At 40.5% G+C, this 25,239-nt stretch overlaps 2 protein-coding genes across 5 annotated transcripts in view; both read right to left on the bottom strand.

Moving 5' to 3' along the window:
- The window catches only part of shroom3 (shroom family member 3), a 53,174-nt gene extending 40,537 nt beyond the window's left edge, over positions 1-12,637 (bottom strand). For 3 of the 4 annotated variants that reach the window (XM_074618775.1, XM_074618776.1, XM_074618777.1), the window contains exons 1-2: positions 12,323-12,637; positions 6,798-6,952 (exon numbers count right to left, since the gene is read on the bottom strand). In XM_074618775.1, coding sequence (XP_074474876.1) covers positions 6,798-6,952; positions 12,323-12,493 — 326 coding nt within the window. In that variant the 5' untranslated portion in view covers positions 12,494-12,637. Of the gene's footprint in view, positions 1-3,761; positions 3,911-6,797; positions 6,953-12,322 lie in introns of those variants that run through there. The other variant, XM_074618778.1, reaches the window with a different exon arrangement.
- A 5,228-nt stretch (positions 12,638-17,865) lies between these two features.
- On the bottom strand, positions 17,866-24,911 carry LOC141757367 (uncharacterized). The gene is made up of 7 exons (XM_074617804.1): positions 24,776-24,911; positions 23,249-23,368; positions 22,792-23,160; positions 22,540-22,653; positions 21,342-21,875; positions 20,892-21,008; positions 17,866-20,338 (listed from the first exon to the last, which is right to left on the bottom strand). Exons 1-7 carry the CDS (start codon positions 24,855-24,857, stop codon positions 19,752-19,754), a joined length of 1,923 nt encoding a protein of 640 aa, XP_074473905.1. The 5' UTR covers positions 24,858-24,911; the 3' UTR covers positions 17,866-19,751.
- Positions 24,912-25,239: the final 328 nt, after the last annotated feature.

The following is a 25,239-nucleotide window of genomic DNA, read 5'->3' as shown; positions in this document are numbered from 1 at the left end:
AATATGTATTTTATAATATTCATTTTAATGATATAATGATAATATTTGCCAATAAACAGACACTGCTCATACCTGCGTCCCTGACAGTCCCTTAGATCTCAAAGAAAGACAGACAAACACTGTATGAATATGTTCTGTAATGAATGAGTTTCTGCTCTGACACATAATACAGAAAAGCACTAAAAATGATGCTTTCCCTCTGAGCAGCAGGTGCCTTCTCTCTGTTTCCGTCTTGTGCCTCCAGGAAAACAAAGAGTCTTCATGTGTAACGTAACACCAGTGAGTGAAGTGCAGACTGCTGCTTACTGGGGATTAGAGGACAAAACAGTGGAAAAGCAGCTGCAAGATGCAAGGCCAGGAGTAATATAGGCAACAAAGTTGGCCCACACACACTCAACACAAACACACCCAGGTGAGCACAGGTGAGTGGTGATAATCTTACCTCATCCATGAGGACAACCAGTGTCAGGTATCAATTAAAAGAAGACACCAAAAAAACATTGACACGCTCGCTACACACATGCTATACTGGGAACACACACACACACTAAGGAAGTTCATTAAGTTGGGCTTCCTCTGCTTACTATCTTCAAAGCTGCTTTTAGTTGGATCAGTTTGTAGAGATGGGACGATTCACCTATCTCCTGATTCAATACTATCACGATACTTGGGTGCTGATTCGATATGTATTGCGATTCTACAACTATTGCTATTTGATATTACGATTTATTGTGATTTTTGTCAACTTTTTTAACTCTAGACCATGAGAAAAAGTTGAATCATACACTTCTAGGGACTTTTACTTCGGAAAATATCTAAATTAATACATTACAAAATGTATGATTTTCAGCATGTAGGTAGTAAGAGATGTCCTGAAGTCAAATATATCAGTCATTGTCTGGAATTATCTATTAATTGTTTTTCCAGCAACCCAATAATCAAAGGATAAAGAAATTCCCCTCACAATTTAGTGGTATTTTCCAAAAAATCTTATTTCCATATATGTATTTTGTATATTAACACCTTATTTTGAAAACCGGACGTAGTCACACATGTATACTTTCTTAAAATGTGAGGGTGCAGGTCGTATCCACGTGGACCCTCCGCCGTTTTCTACTTTCTCGTTTCGGCTCACTGAGGTTTGTTTTGGTTGACGGATACGGAACGGATATGACGTCACATTATTCAGACTACAACAATAAAAGCGGTAACTTCCCTTTACCTCCACATAGACTCAAATGACGCAAATATAACGATTCTTGCATTAAAAAAATATTTCAAAATCGTAAAAAATAAATAAATCGCGATACATAGGTGAATATGTGTGTCACATCCATCTGAGAGCACGACAAACAAATTTGTTTTAAAGGAATAGTTCAACATTTTGGGCCATACACATCAATATCAATCTCATGTCTGTGTGTGTTAAGTACAGAGCTGGAGTCGACATGTGGTTAGCCTAGCTCAGCATAAAGGCTGGAAGCAGGGGGAAACAGCTAGCCTGGCTCTGTCAGAAGTTCAAACATACACCTACAAACACCCTTAAATCAAGTCCATATAACAAACGCATTAAAAACACATCAGTGAAACTATGCAAACACACCCACACACACAGATTTCCACACACTTACAGCTCTGACCGGCAGCTCCTCAGAAAACACTCTGGTTTGTTTTCGTCTTGTCGTGAGGACACTAATGGCATGGTTCTCTCTCTCTCTCTCTCCGAGTGTCTATTTGTGTTTGTCTATCTCTCTCTCTCTCTGTGTGATTATTACTCTGTTCTCAGCCAATCAGGGCCCGCCTGAATGCACCAATCAGAGGGAGCGCAGCAGGTATGGAGGAGAGAGAGAGAGAGGTGTGGTGTCTGACAGGTGTGCTTGGTTTCGACATCCCACACACCTTTTGTTATAACTGACACAGAGGATGGAGGACACACAAATATAACCAACTATACAACCAGCTCTCTCACACACAGTGCATTCAAACACCTGCCAAAGTCACACACACACTTTTATAACACCTGCTGAACAGAGCACTCTCACAGACTCTTTTTGAGGCAATAACCATCAGTTCAGTTCAATAAATCTTTATTGCCCCAGAGAGGCGGGCGCTGGAGTGTGAAGAGGAAGTGATGAAAGGCACGAAATAAGAAGCCCTTTAAAGGCGGAGATCGACTCATCAAACAGCTATGCAGCTCAAAAGTGGAAACTTCCACCTTCCAACGACTCCAAAGCTGTCTGATTGACTTATTGTGTCTTGTTTATAGTGTTGCGAAGTTGGAGGAGTTATTTAGAGTGAAGTGAAGTTGAGTTTATATTCTCACAGACAATGTTAGGTGACTGACAGTGGAAGCACTTCAAGGCTTGGAAGGACACGAAACTCTCCTGCTTAAATCATCAGAACAAAAGATGAACAACTGTGTTAGAAAATATGTTTCTTTGATAAACATTAGGGCTGTCAAAGTTACCGCGATAATAACTCATTGGACAATTGGACATCGATTCTGGAGGAAAAGTTCCTAACTTTTTCTAAATTTTTCTAACTTAAATTTATGTCCATCGCTCACTTTATGCTCCTTTGAGAAGCAGCCAAGCAAAACGTTTCATAAATAAATAAATAAATAAGTAAGTAAATAATTAAATAAATAGTTATAATAGTATGCATATTTGAAATACTTTTATTGTTCAACACAGGCCTTTTCAGTAGAGACATTAAATATGACAATAGAATAGAAATAATCTTGTTTTACTTTTGTACGGCACTGTAGGGCCGACGTTTTACTGGCGTCCGTTTGTCGCTTTCAGTCCAAAATGGCGGAAGCGTACCTCTGCTGCTGTGCACTGACATTGCAAAGGAGCGACCAATTGACTTTCAATTCTTATCAATATATGTTCTTTGCGGATAGTCAGGATCTGGGAGAAGCTGGCCGATGCTACGCTATGATTGGTCAGTCTGCGTTTGAGAGGCGGGACTTAGTGAAGGGTCAATTGCCAGTAAAAGCATCCAATCCCAGAGCTTAAAATGAGGTTGCCTGTTATCTGTGATGATTGCTGTTATTGTAGAAACCTGATTAAACAATGTTTCAGTTTAAACCAGTTCACTTTCAGATTCTGGATCAGTTTGGGATGAATTTGCGACATGTTTTGTTCTCCACTGCAACAACAAAGTTGCCCTGACTCATCCCTCTGAGCTGAGGCTCATGGGTATTGCAGTTTTTGACGACATACCATACTGACAGAGAAAACATGATTTATAAGAAATAAATCAAACTGATAGTTGTAACATAAACCTCATGGTTATGGTTAATTTATTCAGGACTTCTGAGTTTCTATGTTGAGGAACATTTAGGAGATCATCAAAAGAAAATTTGCTTCAACCCCTCCAAAACAAAGCATCAATTTTATAGTATTCATTTCCTGTCCTTGCTACTGTACCTTGACTACTTCTGCTTGTTTGAGACGTCTGGTGTGTGCTACAGCCGTCAGTTGACACACATATTGTGTGTAAAAACTGCTTTTTCTGCTCAAATTTAGCCTGTATTTGTCTGCTTGTATTTGAAAACTCAGCAAGACGCTATAGTCCAAAGGTGAACGCGGCGCAGGTATGCAGAGCTTGACCTGCTGCACAGTCCACTGCACATGGCCACAACATGCAAATCAAGGTCCACCTCCGAGTCTGCCTCGGTACAAGCCATAAACAGAAAAGAATAAAATACACATATTCAATAATTAAACTACATCTACTTTTATAAAAAAACAGACCTGAGAGCAGTCGACTTATCGTGGTTCCCCATCAGGAAGCCGATCAGATCGACATGCACCGCTGCTCTCTGCTCGTCCGGAGGAGAAATTCTCACGCCTTCCCTCATCGCCACACCTTCCCAGAATGCCATGTGTGCTTCTACACCTGTCCTGCGGTGTGTGTGTGTGTGTGTGTTTGTGTCTGAAGTCTAAAGTCCTGTATTGTGTCATGCCTCTCATGCGTCTTCCAGTAAATAAAAACTGCAGTAGCAACAGCAGCCTTGCAAAGCAGTCACACCCCAAACCCAAATACATACCTGGCTTTGTACCCGGCTTAGCATCAACCTGAATATTAAAAGAGATGCTACGTGCAGACAAGCTTGAGAAATGGAGCAAATGCATCCCCATTATTCAATGAGGGGGAACAAAGTTATAGTGTTGCTACCCCACTTTTTCTATTTTTAAAAATAAACTTATTATCATACAGTCCCCGCAATTATATATTATATTTAAGCCGTCTATATCAATGATCATGTTACTATTTTCAGCAACTGACAAAAACAAGACAAATAAATAAAAAAAATAAATAAAAAAAATGCAAAAATAAACAAATAAATGCAAAACTTTATAAAAAATAAATACATTAATAATTAAAAGGGAAAATTAAACAGAAGAGTAAATAAATAATGGGATTAATAAAAAGATAAATAAATAAAGAGGCAAATTAAAACCAGAAATATCAATTTATGTCACACTGACATATGTCATTAATTAATTAATGGCTCCAAATTATTTTTAATATTCATTTTGCTGCATTTAATGACATATTTATTAATTTGTTGTGTCATTTATTTGAGTAATTTATTTATTTATTCATTTATTTTTTATTTTGGCAGGTTCCATCCTCCATAGTAGTGTACATGCCACGGACACAGAGGGAATTGGAGGCGAGTGAGAGCTTTGTAAAACAAAGCTAACTTCAGGTAAAGTTGTCACCGGTATGTCTCCCTTGGGTGCCGGGATAAAATATCAACAAACATGTCCAAATCTCATTCATAATCGGTTCAACATATGTCGTAATGTGTGTGGCGAGGAACGAGCTCGTTAACTAGTGAGCACTTAGTTGAGGTTAACTGAGCAGATGGAGCTGTATTCTCAGTGTTTTAGAGTAGGAATAAAGCTAAGACAAGTCACTAACAGTCTCACAGCTACTAGATAAAGACAAAGAACGTTAGTGGATTGACCAGATATACAACATGCTGCTCTTTGTTTACAGCCTCACTGGCGTGTGAAGAAAGACGTGGATTTTTATTGAGAACATTGAATACTATGAGTTCACTTTCACTCTCTAATTAACTACATACTGCATGTAATAATCAGTAATAGCAGGGCTGGTAATGAATGATAGATAATAGGAAGTGAACAGTGTTTGCCTGTCTGTTCGTGTGTGTTTATTCCAGACAACCAGCTCTGATTTGGACTATGAACCAGGATGTACAGCAGAATCTTGACCAGTTACAGATTACACTGGCTGACTGCAAAGAAGGAACGAAGGAAGAAAGGAACTTCTTAAACTGTCATTCACATTAGTCATCCATACGGGCTCTTTCTACAAAGATACAGTTCTTATTCAACGTTAGCATAAAGGTGCTTGAAGCCTAGCAAAAGCTAATTGCAATACTATTGTTTGAGTATTCCTACTTGATTAACAAATATACTTTTGATATTAATTTGAGTGACCTAGAGAGTAGAAATATCATATGCTGGTTTAAAAATTCTGCTGTAATTGTCTGTCATTGTTTATGACATTTTATAAAATGGTTAACTCAAATCAATCATCACCTTTAAGGTTATGGAGAAGTGGATTGAGCGGATTGACCATCTCCAGAAAAAAAATCAACCTGTTGAACGACATGCAGCGCTACGTAAAGACGAGGTTCCACTATGTTTCCCAGCAGAAATACACCAACAACTTATGCCGGTCTTGACACCAGAGAGATTATGGTCTTAAGTGGATTTGCAACCCAAACTCGGGGACCAGATAAAGTGGAGCAACATCCTCGCCACGTCAAGCAACACACCTCCACCTAACAAAAAAAGGCAAGTCTAGTACAAGCTGTTATCAAAGTCATCCTATTGACACTGGACAGTTCCTCAGAGGTTGCACAATAAATGACAAGATACAATAATGTAAATATAGAGCCAAATAATGAAATCAATATAACGCTAGCCTGTGATGAAAAACTAAATATATACAGTATAGCTGCTAGTGCACTCTCCATAGCAACCGCCTCAGTATGTGCAGGCAACCAGCCAGGGAGGGCCTATTCTATTGTGACCATTATTATTTATTTATTCATAAACTAGAATTACCACCTCGCGGTTGTGTGCCTCCGCCAACCAGTCAAGTTACAGTTTACATCCATGTCTGTCCAAAATTTTTATGAAATTATCATAATTGTTAGGATATGAATTCTTGTGTTAGGGCCAAAAACTAGTTTTGTGAGGTCACAATAACCTTGGCTTTGGTCAGTTCATCCTTGAATCCAGGTGGACGTTTGTCTTCGGTGAGAAATATTCGAAGGTATTCGAAGCTTCCTGGAGCAGCTCAGCAGGCTGACATGTTTTAATGTTTTTAATTTGAAGAAATTCCCTCAGGGCGTACCTGAGATATCGCGTTCACGAGAATGGGATGGACGTGAGGTCACAGTTACCTTGATTTACTAAAATCGAAAACAGGTGTTAACACTTGTTGCTAAATTTCCTGCTCGTTATTACCCATCAACCAGAGAGTTTTCCCTGTCAACCTTTCTTTCTCTCTCACACACTTGAGTTCTGCTACCCAAAATAGCCAAACTAACCAGGCGAGCTAAAGGTCAATGTTGGATTAAATGAAACAAAAATATAGCTTTGGATTTCAGGTTTGGTTTGGGTCTCAAATTCTACAGCACCAGTCTGATTCACTAGAGTCTTATCTTATAGAAACGCTTATGCTGGGTTTGGGTCTCAGTTTGAGGCCCGTTCAGAAGTCACAACACATTCACAAAGAGTCTGTACCTGCGGATGGTGAGCTGCAGAGTCTTGTAGGATCCTTTGACCAGAGCGATGGCCTCCTGTCTGTATCCCGTCAGCTCCACGTCGTTGATGATGATGATCTCATCACCCACCAGCAGCGGCTGCTCCAAACGGTCGGCCTTACCGCCCTCCTCTACCTGCACACACACAAACACCTAAGGTCAGTTACTGAGAAAATGGCGAAGCGAAAATGTGCACTGCAGAGGTCAATGATTTTGTGGAAGCAATTTGCATGTATTTAGCTAATGATTTAGCTCAGCTCATTATGCAGTCAGGTCCTGAGCTCAGAAAAGAAATAATGGAGTGACCTCAGAGGTCTGCTGGGTTCATACTGCAGTCCTCCCTCGCCTGCAGTCTTTGTGCTAAGCTAGGCTAAACACATCCTGGACATATCTCTGTACTGGAAACACAGTGATGAAACTTGTTGAGTCACACTTGCTGTGGCCAGCCGTTATCAGGGTTTCTATTGTTCTGGTAGGTAGGACACACTTGTGGTGTGTGCATGTGCGTGTTAGAGTTGGGAAAAGTAGGAGATGTTGGCTGTTTGCCAGGTGGCTTTGTCATTCTCGCATCCTGTTTGTCTCTATTGTTCATTACAAAGTTTTAATTAGCTATCAGTGTGATTTCAACCTGCAGCAAACATTTAGACATCATTGTTGTTGTCTAAAGTGATGATGATTCAACAGACACACACAGACATACTGTATATATCAGCATGGCCCCTCTCATTATCAGCACTGCCAATGATGCCTCTTAGCAGCCTGACAGTGTGTGTGCAACATCAGAACGTACGTCTGGGTGTGTGTGTTTATTACTGCGTGTGCATGTGTTTTGTCCTCTTTAAGGTCACATTGTCTCGCGGTCTTGTCTCAGTGAGATAAGCTCAATCAAACGGTGAGTTGGTCGTCAAAACGTCCCTGCACAAACATCACCAGCTCAGACTGGATTCCTGGACGGATGAATTCATTGTGAAATAAAAACATGTTTTCTGCTGTGATTCTCGTTTAGTGCCCACCCAGTGAAGTCAAACAGTTCAGCTGAGAATAAAACTCTGACTGTGACTTGATGCATGAGAGACTTGATCACATTTTCTTTTCTTTTTACCTCCTTCCCTCAAGAGGCTTTGCCTTTTGCCAGCTCGCCATTGTAAATAAGAATTTGTTCTTAATTGACTTGCCTGGTTAAATGATTGTTAAATAAATAAAAATTAATAAAATAAAAGTCACAGTCGCAGCATGTTCTCCATCTTGATAAGGGCGATTGAGATACAAATTTACGCTAAATTTTGGAGAGGAAAAACTGTCATGGCCATTTTCACAGAGGTCCCTTGACCTCTGACCTCAAGATATGTGAATGAAAATGGCTTCTATGGGTACCCGCGAGTCTCCTCTTTACAGACATGCCCACTTTATGATAATCACATGTAGTTTGGGGCAAAAATCATGTAGTGTTTTGCATGCAGTATAAATGTGTTATTTTTACCTATTCTAAAATGGTTTATTTTTGGTGTGTCTTTATACTATGACAGTTTTCCTAAAATTAAATTTTAAAAATCGCAATATATCGCCATATATTGAAACGTAACCCCTGTATCATGATACGTATCGCATCACCAGATTCTTGCCAATACACAGCCCTATTGTCCACCCTGTCTTTGCCCAAATTAAGATTTTCTGACAACTAACTGACAAAGGTTGAATCTGAATCAGGAACCTGTAGATAACTCCACAGGTCAAAGGTCAGGTTCACCCTGAGGGCTAGAAATATTGCACCAAAAAGTGCCTTTATTTAATAGTTGTTTTCACATACTTTCCTTTGATTGACAGCACTGTCCTGAAACAATAAACCCCGCCCATCTGGGACTCTTTGAATGTTAAAACAACTGCCAGGAATTTCTCACAGGGTGTGTCTGACCCTCTTCGGTATTACAACATGTGTTGCTTTTCAACAAAAACATGATGTGTTTGGGCCCACACACTGTAGCTCCAACATTTGAAGGGTCCCTAAACAAGGTTTACGCTCATATACAGTATGTGCTGAGTGACTTTAATCACCTATGTACGGTGGCCCTGAAGGGGCAAATCACGACAACATTACAGAAAACCCATCAACAAATGGGGGGATCGGTGTGAGGCCCGGGCCCCTGACAAACCAAGACGGGTTTTCCAAATAATCTATGACATGTGTGCCGGAGTAACACAAATGTGAGATGTGTGTAATGAGCTGTGTGAGCTGATATAAAGGAAATGAAACATCCTCTCTGAAAGAAAACCAGCGTGTTAAAATGTAAACCATTGCTCACCTCTGTAGAGCAGTGCACATGCCTGCACTGTTTGCCTTTTTCAGGAGTAAATATACCCAAATAAGGCTTGCAGAATCACTCGGTAACTCGGTGAGAGTGAGTGTGTGTGTGTGTGTGTGTGTCACTGACTTTGGTATTCCAGCTGAAATTCATTATCCTGCAGACGGAGATATCCAAACAGAGCGGCTCAGCCTGTTCATACCGTGACTGAAACAACATACCTCCTCTAATCAATAAAGACTGTGTGATTTGGGGAAAATATCCTCAGACAGCAGTGGGGGGGCTACGCCAAGAAAAAAGAACTGAATTAATATTGAATAGCGAAGTTCCTTGGTGTGGATGTGAGTTACAGTATGTGCAGTAGGGGTGGGCGGATCGATGTGAAAATATCGATACAACCAATACCTACGTCTCGTTTTGAAGATCGATTCTGGCATTAATAGGATCGATACAAAAAAAGGGATCAGTTTTTCTCTTCTACACCCATTTGTATTTATGTATATACTGTATTTGTTTGCTTCTCACTGCTGTTGTGATGTTGTTAAAATAAAATCAGCCAAAAATGGTTGCAAAAATTCCACAAAACTTTCAACTTCTTTACGTTTATAAGAAGAACATGTAAAGTTACAAGCTGAAAGTGGATGCAAAAATGTAATGCAATGCAAAAAAAAATCTTTTTTTGGATGCAATCCAAAATAAATTTATACAAATGTATGAAGTGATCAAGTGGCCGCCTCTCTATCTCATATTGGTTGCTTGTTTTGGGATTTTTTTTGGGGGGGAGAGTTGTTTCTTTCGGGCTTGTTTCTATAGACCTGGTTGCTTGTTTCTCTCGTGAGATCTGGCAACACTGGCTGAGATAACCCTGATGACATCACTATGACCTATCATCAATGTTATTTACTCAGACCTGACAAAACTCCCTTCACAGCCAGAGAAACAGAACACATATAGTACTAAATTTACTGGATTCTTGCTATGTCACAAAGATTACACAAGAATTGCGGGATCATATATCACGCGAAAATCCATCTCGTCAGGCTTCAAGTAAAGCGTTTGTGTCCGGCAAGCCAGATCACGGACCAGTGCCAGTTTGGTGCCAGTCATGAGACCTTCAGATTAAGACTAATTAAAACTGTTTAACGTGAGCTGAACAGCCTGGATTAACAGAAATCTTCACTGTGACCTCTGACCCCCAACTCAGAACCACAAGAAATGTACTGCACCGATGATAAACAAGGTGAGGGGGGGTTACACTGCTCTAGAAGAGGAAGAAGAGGAGATTCAGTGTGGACGGAGAGCCGGAGAGGACGTTTTCAGATTTAGTGTGAGCAGAGAGAAAGACAGACAACACACAGAGAGACATTAGATGGAGACAAACGGAGACTGAAAGGGAGAGGAAGTAAAAAGAAAGTGAAGACATACTGAGAAAAACAAAGAGGCTGAAAGACAGACGGTCAGTCATCAGGCAGATGTTGGGTCAAACACGGAGAACGGTGCGAACACTGATCTAATTACAGTACAAAATAAAAGCATGAGTGTGTTCAAAAGCACCCAGGGAAACACATAATTCACATTCTTGTCCTATTTAACAGCAGTTTGGCCCTCGTCCCAGAATGACCTCCCCACACACACACACACACACACACAGACACACACACTCACCAGCCTGCTGATTTGCATTTTAATAAAATGAGGCCACCGTGGCTGTAAGGACAGAAGGGGAATCATTAGGGATCCCTTTCCTTGTTATAGTAGCTGTACTCAGCTAAATAAGATAGCATGACAAATCAGTACAATACTATAGACTATCATACTCACTGTACCACCAACTACAATCATATCTAAGGCCAGGGCTAATTGTTTTTAAATCCAAATCACACTTTGAAAGTGCCATATTTTAATTAGGCTATAACTCACATTATCAGTGATGCCTTATTAAGCTGAAGGAGGTGAAATAAATATTCAGCAACCATCGATTTTGCTAAAATATTTTTTTTCTCAGGTTAATGTCAATTTGGTGAGTTTGTCAGCTACAAATTTAAAACTATGCATGCGTCAAAATCTGTATTTCTGTCAAATAATGTTCACCCATGTGCTTCCCTTAAGTCTTAAGGTTAGGTTATGCATAACCGAAGTTGCTTGAATACCCATTTTAATCCCAATCTTAATATTGACCAAGTCCCTAGTGTGGGTCAGGATATCTTGGTCTCTGCTGCTTCAATTTTTACTTTCTTTTTCTTTTGTCTTAACTTTTGTATTTTTCAACTTAAACCCTATTTTCCCATGTTTTTGTGTCTAAGTGACCAATGGGGTTAAACACTTTTTGAAATTGGTCCAGTATTGAGGGAGAATGCTGTAGCAACCAGCCGCTAAACGAGCTGTAATGTCATCATTTGGGGCAACCTGATACCGTCCGTATACGTTATGCATAACCTAACCTAAGTCCCAGTGGTTATCGTTGTCGCAGAGCTGTCTGGCTGCGGTTACGGATAATATTTGGTGCAGGTTAAGGTAAGGGGAAATTATGTTATTTGTTGCATTATGGGAAATGTAGGTTCCACTGTTTTTGGAGCTTGACCCATAACTAAAATCAGGATATCTCTTCCTCTGTTGCTTTGATTTTGATTTTGATTATTATTTTTGAAGGTTTTATGTTTAAAAGGTACTTTAGGTAACAATTTGCATGCATTAATTGCTTTGTATTTCCGATTGTTTGTTGCATATAACAGCCTGTGGACTGATTTCTATGTAAAGGACTCGGGACGGTTTACTTAACTGCCACCGGTGTCATTGATAACAAGGATTTATTTTCTGAAAGTTACATATAGTACCTTTAAATGTCTCTTGTGAGGCACTCATCTATAAGGAAGTGTCATATTGCTGGAGTAGCCTACCTTTAAATTGCAATCTCAAAATAATGGTCAAAGGACCATTATGTCACTAATGATAGATAGACATAGATAGACAGTATATATATATATATATATATAGATAGATAGATAGATAGATATAGATAGATACATAGATAGACAGTATAGATAGATATATAGATAGATAGATAGATAGATAGATAGATAGATAGATAGATAGATAGATAGATAGATAGATAGATAGACAGTATAGATAGCCTGTCACAGGTGCAAATATACATCACATGTGTAACACACATTATAAGATGCCACAGTGAGGAAGAGTCCCATACCTTGGAGATGATGAGGGGCTCTCCGTGCTCCAGGCCGCCCTGCAGGGTGAAGCCCCACGGTGCTCCACCCTGCAGCCGGGCCTCCACCAGCACCCAGCCGCCTCCACCTCCTCCTCCACCCGCAGCCTGCTGCTGCTGCTGCTGGAGCGACGCCCGGACGCCGTTCTCCATGCCCGGCTCCTCTCTCTGTCCTCAGCCTGGCGGACTGAGGAGGAGGAGGAAGAGGAGGAGGGAACCGGACTGCAGAAAACGATCTATCCTTTACAAACACATTTCCTTCATCTTCATTCATTTACAACTCCTCGAAGATAGGAGAAAAAAGGAAACAAGGAGGTGTCCGAGCAGCACCGAGCTGCAAAGTGTTTCCTGCAAAGTGCATTCCTGAAGCGCAGAGAGCGACTGATCCTCCGGTTAGAAAGAGACTCCAACAAACACCCGGAAACCGTCCTGCTGGAGTCCAGAGAGGAGGTTATAAAGTTTACTGAGAGGAGAAAGTCCTAAAACTCCTAGATGAACGAAGGTCAGATCAGATCAGATCAGATCAGACAGGAATCCAAACCTCCTCTCTCTCTCTCTCTCTCTCTGTCTGTCTCTCTCTCTCTCTCTTTCTATCTCTCTTCCGAAAATCAGTTTAGCATCACAATAGGATTTACTGCGACTCACTGAGCGAAAAGAAAAGAGAGAGAGAGAGAGAGGTGGAGTGAGGTAGAGTGAGACAGAGAGAGAGAGAGAGAGAGAGAGAGAGAGAGAGAGAGAAGGGGGACAAGAGAGGAGAGGTGGGCAAGGAAAGAAAAAAAAGGAAAGAACTTAGAAATAGATGAAGAAATAAAAAAAGAAAGAAAGAAAGAGAGAGAGAGGGAGGTAAGAAAGAAGGAATGAATGAATGAAGAAGGGAAGAAAGACAGAAAAGGAAAGAGAGGGAGAGAGAGAGAGAGGTAGAAAAGAAGGAATGGATGAAGAAAGAAAGAAAGAAAGAAAGAAAGAGAGAAAAAGAAAGAGAGAGAGGGAGGTAGGAAAGAAGGAATGGATGAAGAAAGAAAGAGGTAGGAAAGAAGGACTGAATGAAGAAAGAAAGGAAGAAAGAGAGGGAGGTAGGAGAGAAGGAATGAATGAAGAAAGAAAGAAAGGAAGAAAGAGAGGGAGGTAGGAGAGAAGGAATGAATGAAGATATAAAGAAAGAAAGAAAGAGAGGTGGGAAAGAAAGAAAGAGAGGGAGGTAGGGAAGAAGGACTGAATGAAGAAAGAAAGAAAGGAAGAAAGAGAGGGAGGTAGGAGAGAAGGAATGAATGAAGATATAAAGAAAGAAAGAAAGAGAGGTGGGAAAGAAAGAAAGAGAGAGAGGTAGGAAAGAAAGAGGTAGGAAAAAAGGAATGAATGAAGAAAGAAAGAAAGAAAGAAAGAGAGGGAGGTAGGGAAGAAGGACTGAATGAAGAAAGAAAGAAAGGAAGAAAGAAAGAAAGAAAGAGAGGGAGGTAGGGAAGAAGGACTGAATGAAGAAAGAGAGAGAGGGACGGAGGTAGGAAAGAAGGAATGAATGAAGAAAGAAAGAAAGGAAGAAAGAGAGGGAGGTAGGAAAGAAGAAATGAATGACTAAAGAAAGGAAGAAAGAGAGGGAGAAACTTGTAGAAAGGGGAGAATTTAAAGAATAAAAAGCGAGAGAGAGAGGAGGAGTGAATTAAAGAGGGCCATCATGGACTGAGAGCGGAGTGTTTCTGAGTGTCTCTCTGATGAGTTGTAATCCAATCCTTCACAGCGGATCTGAACTCTGCAGCAGCAGCAGGTCTGACACACTGTCACCATTCACACTGGAACCAGATTACTGCGGAGAAACCACATTAAACCGTCTGCTGGATCAAATCGTTTACACGCTTCACAATAAACTGACAACCAGAGTTTACACACCTGCTGGTTGATGAGCAGGAAGCGTCTCATCGGCGGCACTCAAAGGGACTGTTTGTAAGAATCAGAAATTGGTTGTAACAGCGACACCTGTGGCTGTTAAGTCAACGAAAGTCGGCGTCTTGTTGCTCGCGCTCGCCCGTGTGCACGCACTACTTGAATGTGAGCGAGCATCCGTCAAAACAGTGAGGCGAAACATGTCAGCTAAAACCCACAATATCACTCTATATTTCACCTGCTTGGCAGTAATGTTAGATGACCAGACGAAGGTCTCTCCATGAATTAATGCTGATCCTAGTGTTGGCTTTTCCTGCCTCAGCCTCCCGACTGCGGCCGGAGGGAACAGGGGAGACACCGGCACCCGGTCGGAGACGATAACGTTTCTCGCTGCGGAGCCCCGTCACTTCACAAGACACGGGAAACCTCTGTTGGTCTGGAGGAGCTGCAGAATTTATTTCTGCACAAACGTCCAGTCACTAGATATTCTCAGAGCTACGAAGTCTTCTGCAGTGTGAAGTGTGCGCGCATGCACGAGTAGAGGTGGAGCGAGCTGAGCGAGAACGAGCGTGGTGAGTGAAGGCAGGCAGGCAGAGTACAGCAGAGACTCCGGCTCTGGAGACCAAAGCTGGAGGACACAGAGGAACATGATTTTTTTCAGATTACCTGTCTCATACACTACTGTCAGGATGTAGTGACCGTTATATAAAAATAACTTTTTAAAATCATATTTGCTCCAATTCTACCTACTGCAGCTTTAAACTTGAGGCCTCAGATGACTTCTCGTATGTGAAAAGGAGTCGTAGTGATAATAAACCCACAGCGAATTCAGTTGCAGCTCGTTCCAAATCACACTGAGTTGACCGTGGTAATGCATGTTCGCCTCGCTCAGAAACCATCCTTACCATAATAATAACACTACTTTAGGAGCAACGGAAGTCAGAAGACGGCGGCTGGCGGTACCACGGTTTTGCAGTCTGTGTGGCTCACGTTACCACAGTTTCACAAGCGTGTTGGAGAACTACGGTGGCCTTCAGGTAACGTAAAACACATAAAAGGTCTCTCTCTAGAGCCAGTGTTTGGTTTGTCCGTTCTGGGCTACTGCAGGAACATGGTGGAGCAAAGTGTCGGACTCAGTGGAGAGGACCCGCTCGCTATGTAGGGCTCATTCTAAGCTAATGAAAACACAACGATTCTTAGTTTTAGGTGATTATACAGATCCCCTAAATTTTACACACTGCCGATACATTTTACGCTGATCATGTGAGGAAGATCATGTAATTACATTTTTTATTTGAAAGCAGGAAAATCAAAAATATGTGAAAGAAACAATGACGTTTTAACTCCCCCAGTGACAGCAGCCACTCAGCTTGTGTCACAGTAACATTCAGGTGAAGCAGCAGCAGTCCCTCAGCTTGAGCTGGGTGTGTTGGCAGTTGGGAATGTGCTTTGATGGACGTGTCATCAAGTGTATCAGCTAACAGGGGTTAAAGGTCGTTGTTGTTTTTTTATGAAGAGTGGAGAGGATGGTGACGTTTTCTGCCCGAAGCTCAGTTGTGATGGATTCAGGTCGAACAGACGACGAGGAGGCAGGACAGTTCACATACTCACAGGATGAATATTAAAAGGTAAAACATCAGCTTTGACATGTGATTGCATCAAATTTACATCAACAGAGGCTCTGACTGAGAGTCCTTGTATTTGTAGGACAGTTTTTCCTTTGAAGGCCAGTGCTGAGGAGGAGAGAGGACGTCATATGCTATCAGAGATCGCCACCTATAGGTGTGTATGAGAATTACATTCAACTTTTCCTAAAGACCGCTCAAACAGATCATTGGTTCACACCTTTTTTTGTTAGGGGACATAGTTTATGGATATTTCATGTTATATTTAATCCATAACAATACAACAGTACAGAAAAACTCAGAAACTGCGCTTTTAACTGCAGGACAAGCAATTTAGATGAATATTGCATCAGAGATGAACTTTTCCTGTTATTTGTAGGAACTTTTAATACAATTTTCTCTGTATTATGTTTTTATTTATTTATTTATTTGTATTTATATTATATTTATATTATATTATTTATTTATATTATATATTTATTTTATATTTATTTGTTTATTTATGTTTTTTTTAATTTTAACAATCATACATAATTAATAGGCTTCTTTTTTGACAAATTCTGTGTTTTCTTCTCCCTGACACTTGGCAATTAGCTCTTTGATTGTTTTAACTGCGTACATTTCTAATGCAGGCTGTTTTGCAGAAAGGGAACACTCTGTGAATATAGCTTGTGTTCAGGTCTTCACCGTGACATCATCCTGTGTATATCTTAGATAATATTACGTACTTTCAAAATAAATATTTCACATAGTTTATTTTCACAGAAATGACTGAAATGCTGAGATATAGGCCAACTGTATATTTAAAAAACCCAACTTGCATACCCCTTAAAATCAAGAAGGCCTCGCAACCCCCCCGTGAAGCTTTGGCGACCCCTAGTGGGGGTCGGGAACCCCAGGTTGGGAACCAGTGAAATAGATCATTGCAATACGGAAGATATATTTTATTTTTTCAAAAAGCTAGATTGTGGAACAATCCTGACTTTTTAATGAACACACTCCCCCTCTCTCCCCCCATCGCATCTTTACCCGATCAAGTATCACCACTCCTCATCCCCCCTTTCTTTTTCTTCCTCTTCTTTCCCCCTTTCCTTTACTTAATCATCCACCTTCACCTTTCCCTATTTCCTGGCTGGGGCGGCCTGACGTCCGATTTAAAATAAATAAAAAAAATTAAAGAAATGAATTGGGAAGGAGGAAGGGAAAGACAAGGGAATTTTTTTTTTAATAAATTCTTCTCCCAACACAGAACAGGCTCTCTCCTGACGGGCAACAGTAGACACCTCTGACAGCCAGCCCTCTCTCCAGGGTCTGGGGGCAGCTTAAGGAGGTAACCTGTCTCAGGAAACAAAAAACAAAAACAAAAAAAATACAAATACAAATAAAGACCAATATATAAAGACAAAATATGATAACATAACATTGTCGGACCATGGGATATTATAAGCCACCCTTGCCACGAAAAATACTCAACCCCCCACCCCGCCCCCCCTCTCTCTTTCCCGCCCTTTTCTTTCCCCTCTTTAAATACAAACAAACAAACACCCTACACCCCCCACACTGCATACATACAAACGCACACAACTGTACACACACACTAGAACCTTACACAACAGACTGCCCTGCACTGTCAATAACACCACCCTCCCTCCACCAACATCTATTTATTTGTCTCATTTTGTTTGTTTTGTTAGAATTGGCCTGTCCCGTTCATTTTGTCATGACACCCGATGTATTTTATTTATTTATCTCTTTTGTTTGTTTCTGTTTGTCTTGTCAAATTTCCACTGTTTTGTCATGCTTCACTAAATAAAATAAATAAATAAATAATAATAAAAATTGTTTTGTAAATAGCTGGAATTAAGCAACCTGTAAAGTTACCTTTTTAATAATTATTTTAAAATAATATCAGTACACTTTAACCCTGGTGAAAGTAGTGTTGATTTGTGAAGATGATCTCAAAACAAAAATATGATTATCGGAGTAAGTTTTCGAGGAAAAAACAACACACACCTTCCGTTGGTCCTTATATTTTATATATTTAATAATAATAATAATAATATACATATAAAGTCCAAAGTTGGGAGGACAAATTTCTGCACATACTGGTAATACAGTTACTGTGATTCTGATAAGGCACAGACAGATTCAAACAAACGTGCAGATTTACACAAACGTGCAAACACCAAACAAATGATATAAATTATTCTTATATAAATGTGAAAAAAAACAGGTTTAAAAAACTGTCAATAATATCCGATGTCAAAAAAATAACCATTATTGCTTCAAAAGATTTTGATTTAATCAATAAGTACATCTTTTTTAAACATTTAAAAGTATTAACATGCATAGATCTTTTTTACAAATGACTACTTGCAGGTCTATAAACTTAAAATCATTTTTACAGCTGTGCAGCAGCTGTTAATGAGATAATAGCAATAAAACCTCAACAAGTTGATGAGCAAAGAAACGGTAAATGTAACATTCTCATACGTAGATCTTTACGTAGCTTTAGAGAAAGCTAAAATAAATAAAAGGGGCACATTACAGGTTCAGAAAACAAGGTTCTTTTGTGACTGAATTCTTAACATTTGTAAATACTGCCCTAAATATTGAAACACCTGTACTCACAAAATACATTTATATAAACTTAAAAAACCCAAATGGTGGGTATGTCATTTAGGAATGAATCTCATCACCGTGACATTAAAACCACACAGTGGGACAAAAATATACTTTGAGCGCGGGGAATGACGCTGACGTTTTCCTCTATCTTTACTAGTCTCTTGTGATTTAATTGTTTTTGGGAAGGTTCTCTGGATGACCATTTTGGCAACAACAGTTATTCACAACACATTTTAAAATACTGTAGTGCTTTAAGAATATGTCAATCTATTGTCTTTTGGTCAAATTCAGGTGTGGTTTTACAATAGATAGCACTAAATCCATACAAAGATGTCAGTCAGCCCAACATGGTCCACCAATGACATGGCTTTGGTGATCCCGATCCTTTCCTCTAGTTCCACCAACAGATAAAAATGTCCACTTGTCAAACACTTTGGTTCATGTTTATGACCGAGATGATAACTTATGTATGTTAACATGCTATTGTTTGCATTAGGGTGCTACCTTTGGCAAGTTAATAGCTGGTGAGTAATGTTAGTACAACTGTTAGGAAGCTATCCACCTTATTCTCGGGAACATTACTGTAGACTTTACATTTTCTAAAATGTCCTTGCAAAGCTCTGGTACTTGTTGCGCTGTCCGCGGCTGTTCTAAGAACCAGAAAAAGGGATTGTTCTTGTGACCAACGGTACGGTTTCCATCGCCTACCTACAGACCTACTTATGATTTCATGTGTAGGGAGGACACAGCATTGTAGCGTTGGTTTAATGACAGCCAGTTACTTTTACTATTTTCTTTACAGTTTAAAATGTAAGGCAGTTTATGGCACGGAGTGCAGGGCAGCGTTAGACTATAAAATAGTTTAAGTACGGTTATCTGTGTAGAAAAAAACAAAACCGTGTTACTGTGGAAATACTGATCTGCCTCAGAGCTTTTCAGATTGTTCATCGCTTCACCGTCTGTAGCAACGGAGTCAATAAAGTAACTAAATATGCTAGTGTAGGTTATATGAGGCCACTTATTCAGGTCACATCATCCCATTTGAGGTGTAATAGGTGGTGTTCACACATGTTTTACTAGATTTTTAATACAATTGCTCCAGGAGAGAGGATTAGCGCAGCGTTACCATGGAAAACGCCAGTTCCGGTTCAGTGACACGATGCACCAGAAGTTGCACCCATAATTCACGCAAGGCATCATGGGGTCTCGGAATAAGGTGGATATGAAAGAGACTAAGGTAGAAGAAAAAAACAACAGTGAGACTGACTTGAGCTCCACAAACACTAAACCTCCTCTGACACGCTGTGGATCGTCTCAATTATCTTCTTCTTCAGTTTCTTCACTTTGTCTGGCGGTGTCTCGTTCAGACACTCCTCCACGTACTTCAGGAACCCTGCGTGCGGCGACACCGCCTGGCTTTGACAGAACGTCCTCATGATGTCCAGCACATCGCTGGAGGGCGGCACGAGGCGACGGCTCGCTCGCTTGCGTCCTCCTGACACTCTGGATGAGGCCGTGGAGGGGGAGGAGGAGGGGGACGAGTGCTGGGAGTCTGGGGGAGTAGGCGAGGGAGGGGATTCGAGGCTCCGCGGCGTGATGTTCAGTTTGGTAGCAGTTTGGTTGGCGCCGTGGTAATGGCTGGTAAGGGCTTGGCTGTCCAGGTGGAGGAGGCCGGACTCCTGCGGCTCATGGAGATCTTCAGGTCGCTCGTCCTCATCGCAGGAGTCACAGAGGAACATCAGCTCGCGGTAGTGTTTCCACTTTGGCAGGTAAAAGTCCTCTGAACCGCATGTTTTGTTTGAGCTCACTGCCTTGTGTTCACGTTGGAAAATGGTTCGCAGGTTCCTGAACTTTGTCTTTATGTCTTCCACTGAATAATGAAGAATCGCAGAAACTGTTAGAATCAACACTTTGGAGAAATGGTATGAGGAATCATTTTCTTCAGATCACAATTTAAAGATACTTGTATTTTGGGTTTCTACTAGGGCTGTCAATCGATTGAAATATTTAATTTAATCGCAAATTAATCACACATTTTTTATCTGTTCAAAATGTACCTTAAAGGGAGATTTGTCAAGTATTTAAAACTCTTATCAACATGGGAGTGGGCAAATATGCTGCTTTAAGCAAATGTATGTATATATTTATTATTGGAAATCAATTAACAACACAAAACAATGACAAATATTGTCCAGAAACCCTCACAGGTAATAACATAACGCCCCAAACTGCATGTGATTATCATAAAGTGGACATGTCTGTAAAGGGGAGACTTGTGGGTACCCATAGAACACATTTTCATTCACATATCTTGAGGTCAGAGGTCAAGGGACCTCTTTGAAAATGGCTCTCATCACATTTATGAAATATTTCTCTTAAAGTCAAAGTTATCCTATTGACAACATTATAACCATCATTGTTACCTGTGAATGGGACTGACTCGTTGTCAGACAGGAGGCTGCTCAGCGTCTCCAACAGGTTCTGTTTCAACAGCCTGTTCCTGTAGCTCTCGGACTTGTGGTTCCACAGACAGCTGTGCCCTGGAAATAAGCACATGATTAGTATTATTCCTCTCACTATATCACTTTCAGTTGTTAACATAACATGTTTACAATAAAGTAATTTTCGATACATTTTGGTGGTAAATATTGGGGTAATTTGGCAGTAATTCCAAAGAAATTTCAAATAGGTTACTTGCTAATTATCACCTAATTACCATGAAATTTGCAGACCTGTAAAATGAAGTGTTACCAACAATTTAGATCAGAATTTTTTTTCTCACTTGCCTCTCATCATATCAAGCCTGGTCTATACACACCCACAAAGCCCTTTAACTTAAAAAACCCAACAGCAACATAAATGATGCCACCTACCAGAGTAAAATGCTATGAGCTGCTGAACTTTGGCCTCGTTCCAGTGGCAGCGGGAGTCGCTGCACAGTCTGCTGTCATTTAGAGGGGAGGGGTTGGTGCAAGGTTTGCTGTCCGTGGACGGAGAGGCGGGGAATGTGGGAGCAGTTGTCGGGCTCTCTAGTTTGAGATTATCTGGAGACGCAGAGAGGAAGATTTGGTATGCAGCGCTGGTGTTGGTTTTGGCATCGCTGGAGGGAGCGGACGGGTTGTTGAACTTGTTGTTGTTGGTCTGGGCGGAGCCAGAGGAGAGGCTGCTCAGGGTGGAAGAAGGTGTTTGGCTTCCATGTTCCAGATCGTTGTCTTCCTGTGGCGTCAGTATCTGCAGGTCGTCCGGGCTGTCGTCTTCGTCGCAGGACTCGCAGAGGAAGAGCAGCTGCTGGTAGTGTTTCCATTTGGACACGTAGAGTTTGTCAGACAGCCTGCTAGCCTGGACCGCCTTGTACTCACGGTTGAAAACTGTCCGAAGGTTCTTGAACTTGCACTTCATGTCTTCAACTGCAAAACAGGAACGAAGAAGTCACTTTCCATAAGTTCATGAATAAATATTAAAATCTCCTACATCACTTGTTTCTCAATTCATGTTGTTTTTTCTATTTGATTTTAGAGCGACAACTACCGCACGCACGCCTCTGGGAACCTATATATATATATATATATATATATATGTATATATATGTATATATATATATATATATATATATATATACATATAAAAAAATTATGTGAATTATTCTTTGTTTATTTTCTAAGAAGACCTTAATCTATCTATTAATCTATAATTTAAGCCATTTGCTATAAATATTCAACACATTTTAAAGAAAATATGGGGAAGTTATTCATTGGGACAGTTGCTGCATAACAGGAGTGACCCAGATCGCAAAGTTCTCCCTCATGAAAGAAAATAACTAAGTAACTAAATGTTAACCTATTATCTTAAAGCAGCGGATCTTAGGTTGGGCGACTGGGCCTTGTGGGGGCGTCATGGGATGGTTTAAGGGATGATAATAAAATGTGAAACATGTAATAAAAATGTTGGTCCAGCATCAGTTTCCTGAATTGTATTGTACTTGTGATCTCCAGTGGGAATTGAACCCAGACAGGGATAACATGTTGGGCTGCAGTCATTAAAAAACAAGCAGGACAATGTGATATTGTTTACCTGAGAAAGACACTGCGTGGTTAGACAGCTGGTTCCTCAGAGCCTCCAGCAGCCTCTGTCTGAGCTGACGGTTGTTGTGGTTTTCAGACTTCTTCTTCCAGAGACAGTTATGCTCTGTGCACGACAACAACAACACCCATTAACTAGGAAACACCGTCATTGTAAGAATCCAAACAAACCATCAGAATGTTTTGTCTTTGTATCCCAAAACCATCTGTAACAACTAATCATATGAATCTGTGTTTTGTTTACCGGAGTAGAAGGCTATTAGTTCACGCTCCCTGTCTTCAGTCCAGTAACATTTAATCATCATGTTGGAGGGGATGCAGGTGGACGAGGAGGGGGAGGAGGTGGACAGGGTGGGGAGGAAGGAGATGATCAGCCCCGGGGAGGTGACGACAGGCTGGCTCTCCTCCTGTGGAACGGTCAGCGGCGAGGGCGGCTGGTCGTCGGGGCCGTCGTCCTGGTCCCAGCAGCCCTGCAGGAACATCAGCTGCTGGTAGTGCTTCCACTGCGGCACGAACACGTCGTCCGACCTGCACACCTGGCTGGCCTTTACCATTTTGTACTGACGCTGATAGGTGGTGCGGAGGTTCTTGAACTTGTTCTTGATGTCTTCCACTGGAAAGAAAAACAGAAGAGCAGATGTTTTTTGCTGCTAAACAAAATGCAACTTGGGAAAATCAATGGCTCCGAACCACAGCCTTACCTGTGAAAGGAGCAGGTGGGGGGTGACCTGACAGGAGGATCCTCAGGTGCTCCAGGGTTTTCCATCGCAGCTGTCGGTTCTTGTAGCTCTCTGACTTGTGGTTCCACAGACAACTGTGCGCTGGGAAATACAAACAAAGCATTTCTTTTTCATTATTGCCAAATGTTGGTTCATCGTAACCTGACCCGCCAGATGGTTTGTTTAAAAGAACCATCTGGGGTGCCTGGGTTAGCTCAGTTGGTAGAGCGGGCGCCCATGTAACAAGGCTTGGTCCTGACCGCGGCGGCCCGGGTTCGAATCCGGCCTGTGGCCCTTTCCGCATCCACTCTCTCTCTCCCCCCTTTCCAAGACTCTATCCACTGTCCTCTCAATAAAAAAAATGGAAAATGCCCCCAAAAAATAACTTTAAAAAAAAAAAAAAAAAAGAACCATCTGAGAGTCTGGTGGCTTTAAAGGTCCCATATTGTAAAAAGTGAGATTTTCATGTCTTTTATATTATAAAGCAAGTTTAAGTGCTTTAGAAATACTGTTAAACTATCAAAATGCACAATATACGGAGGAATATACACAACCCGTATTCAGAAATTGTGCGTTTAGAACAAGCCGTTAGGATTTCTGTCATTTTGTGATGTCACAAATATACAATATTTAGACCATTACACAGTTTTAAACGTAAACATTGTACACATTGACACATGTCCCAGTTTATTTCCTGTTGCAGTGTATGTAAATAACATCAGCTGACAGGAAGTAAACATGGACCTAAGCTGTTGCCTAGCAACGCAATTCCGTTGCAATTCCATTAAATGCACTAAAACGGAGCGTTTCAGACAGAGGGTAAATACAGGTATATTCAGACAGACAGAATGAGGAAAATAAAGTTTTTTTTTAACATTACAGCATGTAAACATGATCTAGTAGAAACACAATATACAAGTATGAGCCTGAAAATGAGCACGATATGGGACCTTTAAGGAGAACATATTCAATGTATGTTTATATATATATATATTTAGTTAGGTGATATGTGTGTGTTTTTTTTAGGATATTGTGGTGAAAAACATATGGGAGCATCAGGAGTCACTATGCATTATTATAGTTCCTGAAAAAATATTGTATAATTTGCATTAGGCTTAAAGACGAGACTAAAATGTGTTGACAATCAGAAGCACTGTAACTTCACAACATGAATACTGATCCTAAAATCTAACAAAACTCCATTTACATTCAATTAAAAGCCAAAATACTTCATTAATTTCATCTAATCATATTCAGACTAACAGGTGAAACGTTTAAAACACACAAACAGAAGTTAAGAAGCTGTTTTTTAACACATTTTAAGGTGAATAACAGCTAACTATTCTTCAGTTGCTGTAGTCGCCATTGCTGTTCTCTGTCTGGTCATTTCCGTCGGTCTCGTCGAGCAACGGTTGCCCCCAATTTGTTGCTAGTTTACGACAACACATCGACCAAAACAGCAACTTTTTTTTGAGTTAAGAGTTGCTGTTTGTAGAGTGTTTGACTTACTGGAGAAGAAGGCAATGAGTGACCTCTCTTTCTCCTCCGTCCAGAAGCGCTCCGGTGTGAAGCTGAACGGAGGCGCCTCCATTATTGTTGCCGTTGGAGCCTTCTTCTTCTTTCTATGCCGCCACACGTGACTCACAAGTCGGGCTCTGATTGGACGAGACTGGGAGCAATAACCCGCATTGCCCAGTAGAGGTCGCTGTTGACTGCTGTTCATCTCCTCAGCTGTTGCCCAAATGTCAACACACAGATCTGGCACTTCTGCTCTATTCTACATGAATTTATTTTAATTTAATTTAAATAATAAATTAATATTTATATAATACAATACTTATATTTTTTTAATATAAAATATATATTTTTATTTAAATAAATTGAATGCAGTTTAGCTCATTTGATGATTTTAATTTAGATTGAGATTCATATATATATATATATATATATATATATATATATAAAGTATAATA

The sequence above is a fragment of the Sebastes fasciatus genome, chromosome 19 (genome assembly GCF_043250625.1).
Source record: "Sebastes fasciatus isolate fSebFas1 chromosome 19, fSebFas1.pri, whole genome shotgun sequence".
Classification (NCBI taxonomy): domain Eukaryota; kingdom Metazoa; phylum Chordata; class Actinopteri; order Perciformes; family Sebastidae; genus Sebastes; species Sebastes fasciatus.
Note: the sequence above shows the minus strand (reverse complement) of the source record. Positions and strands in the feature narration are given on the sequence as shown.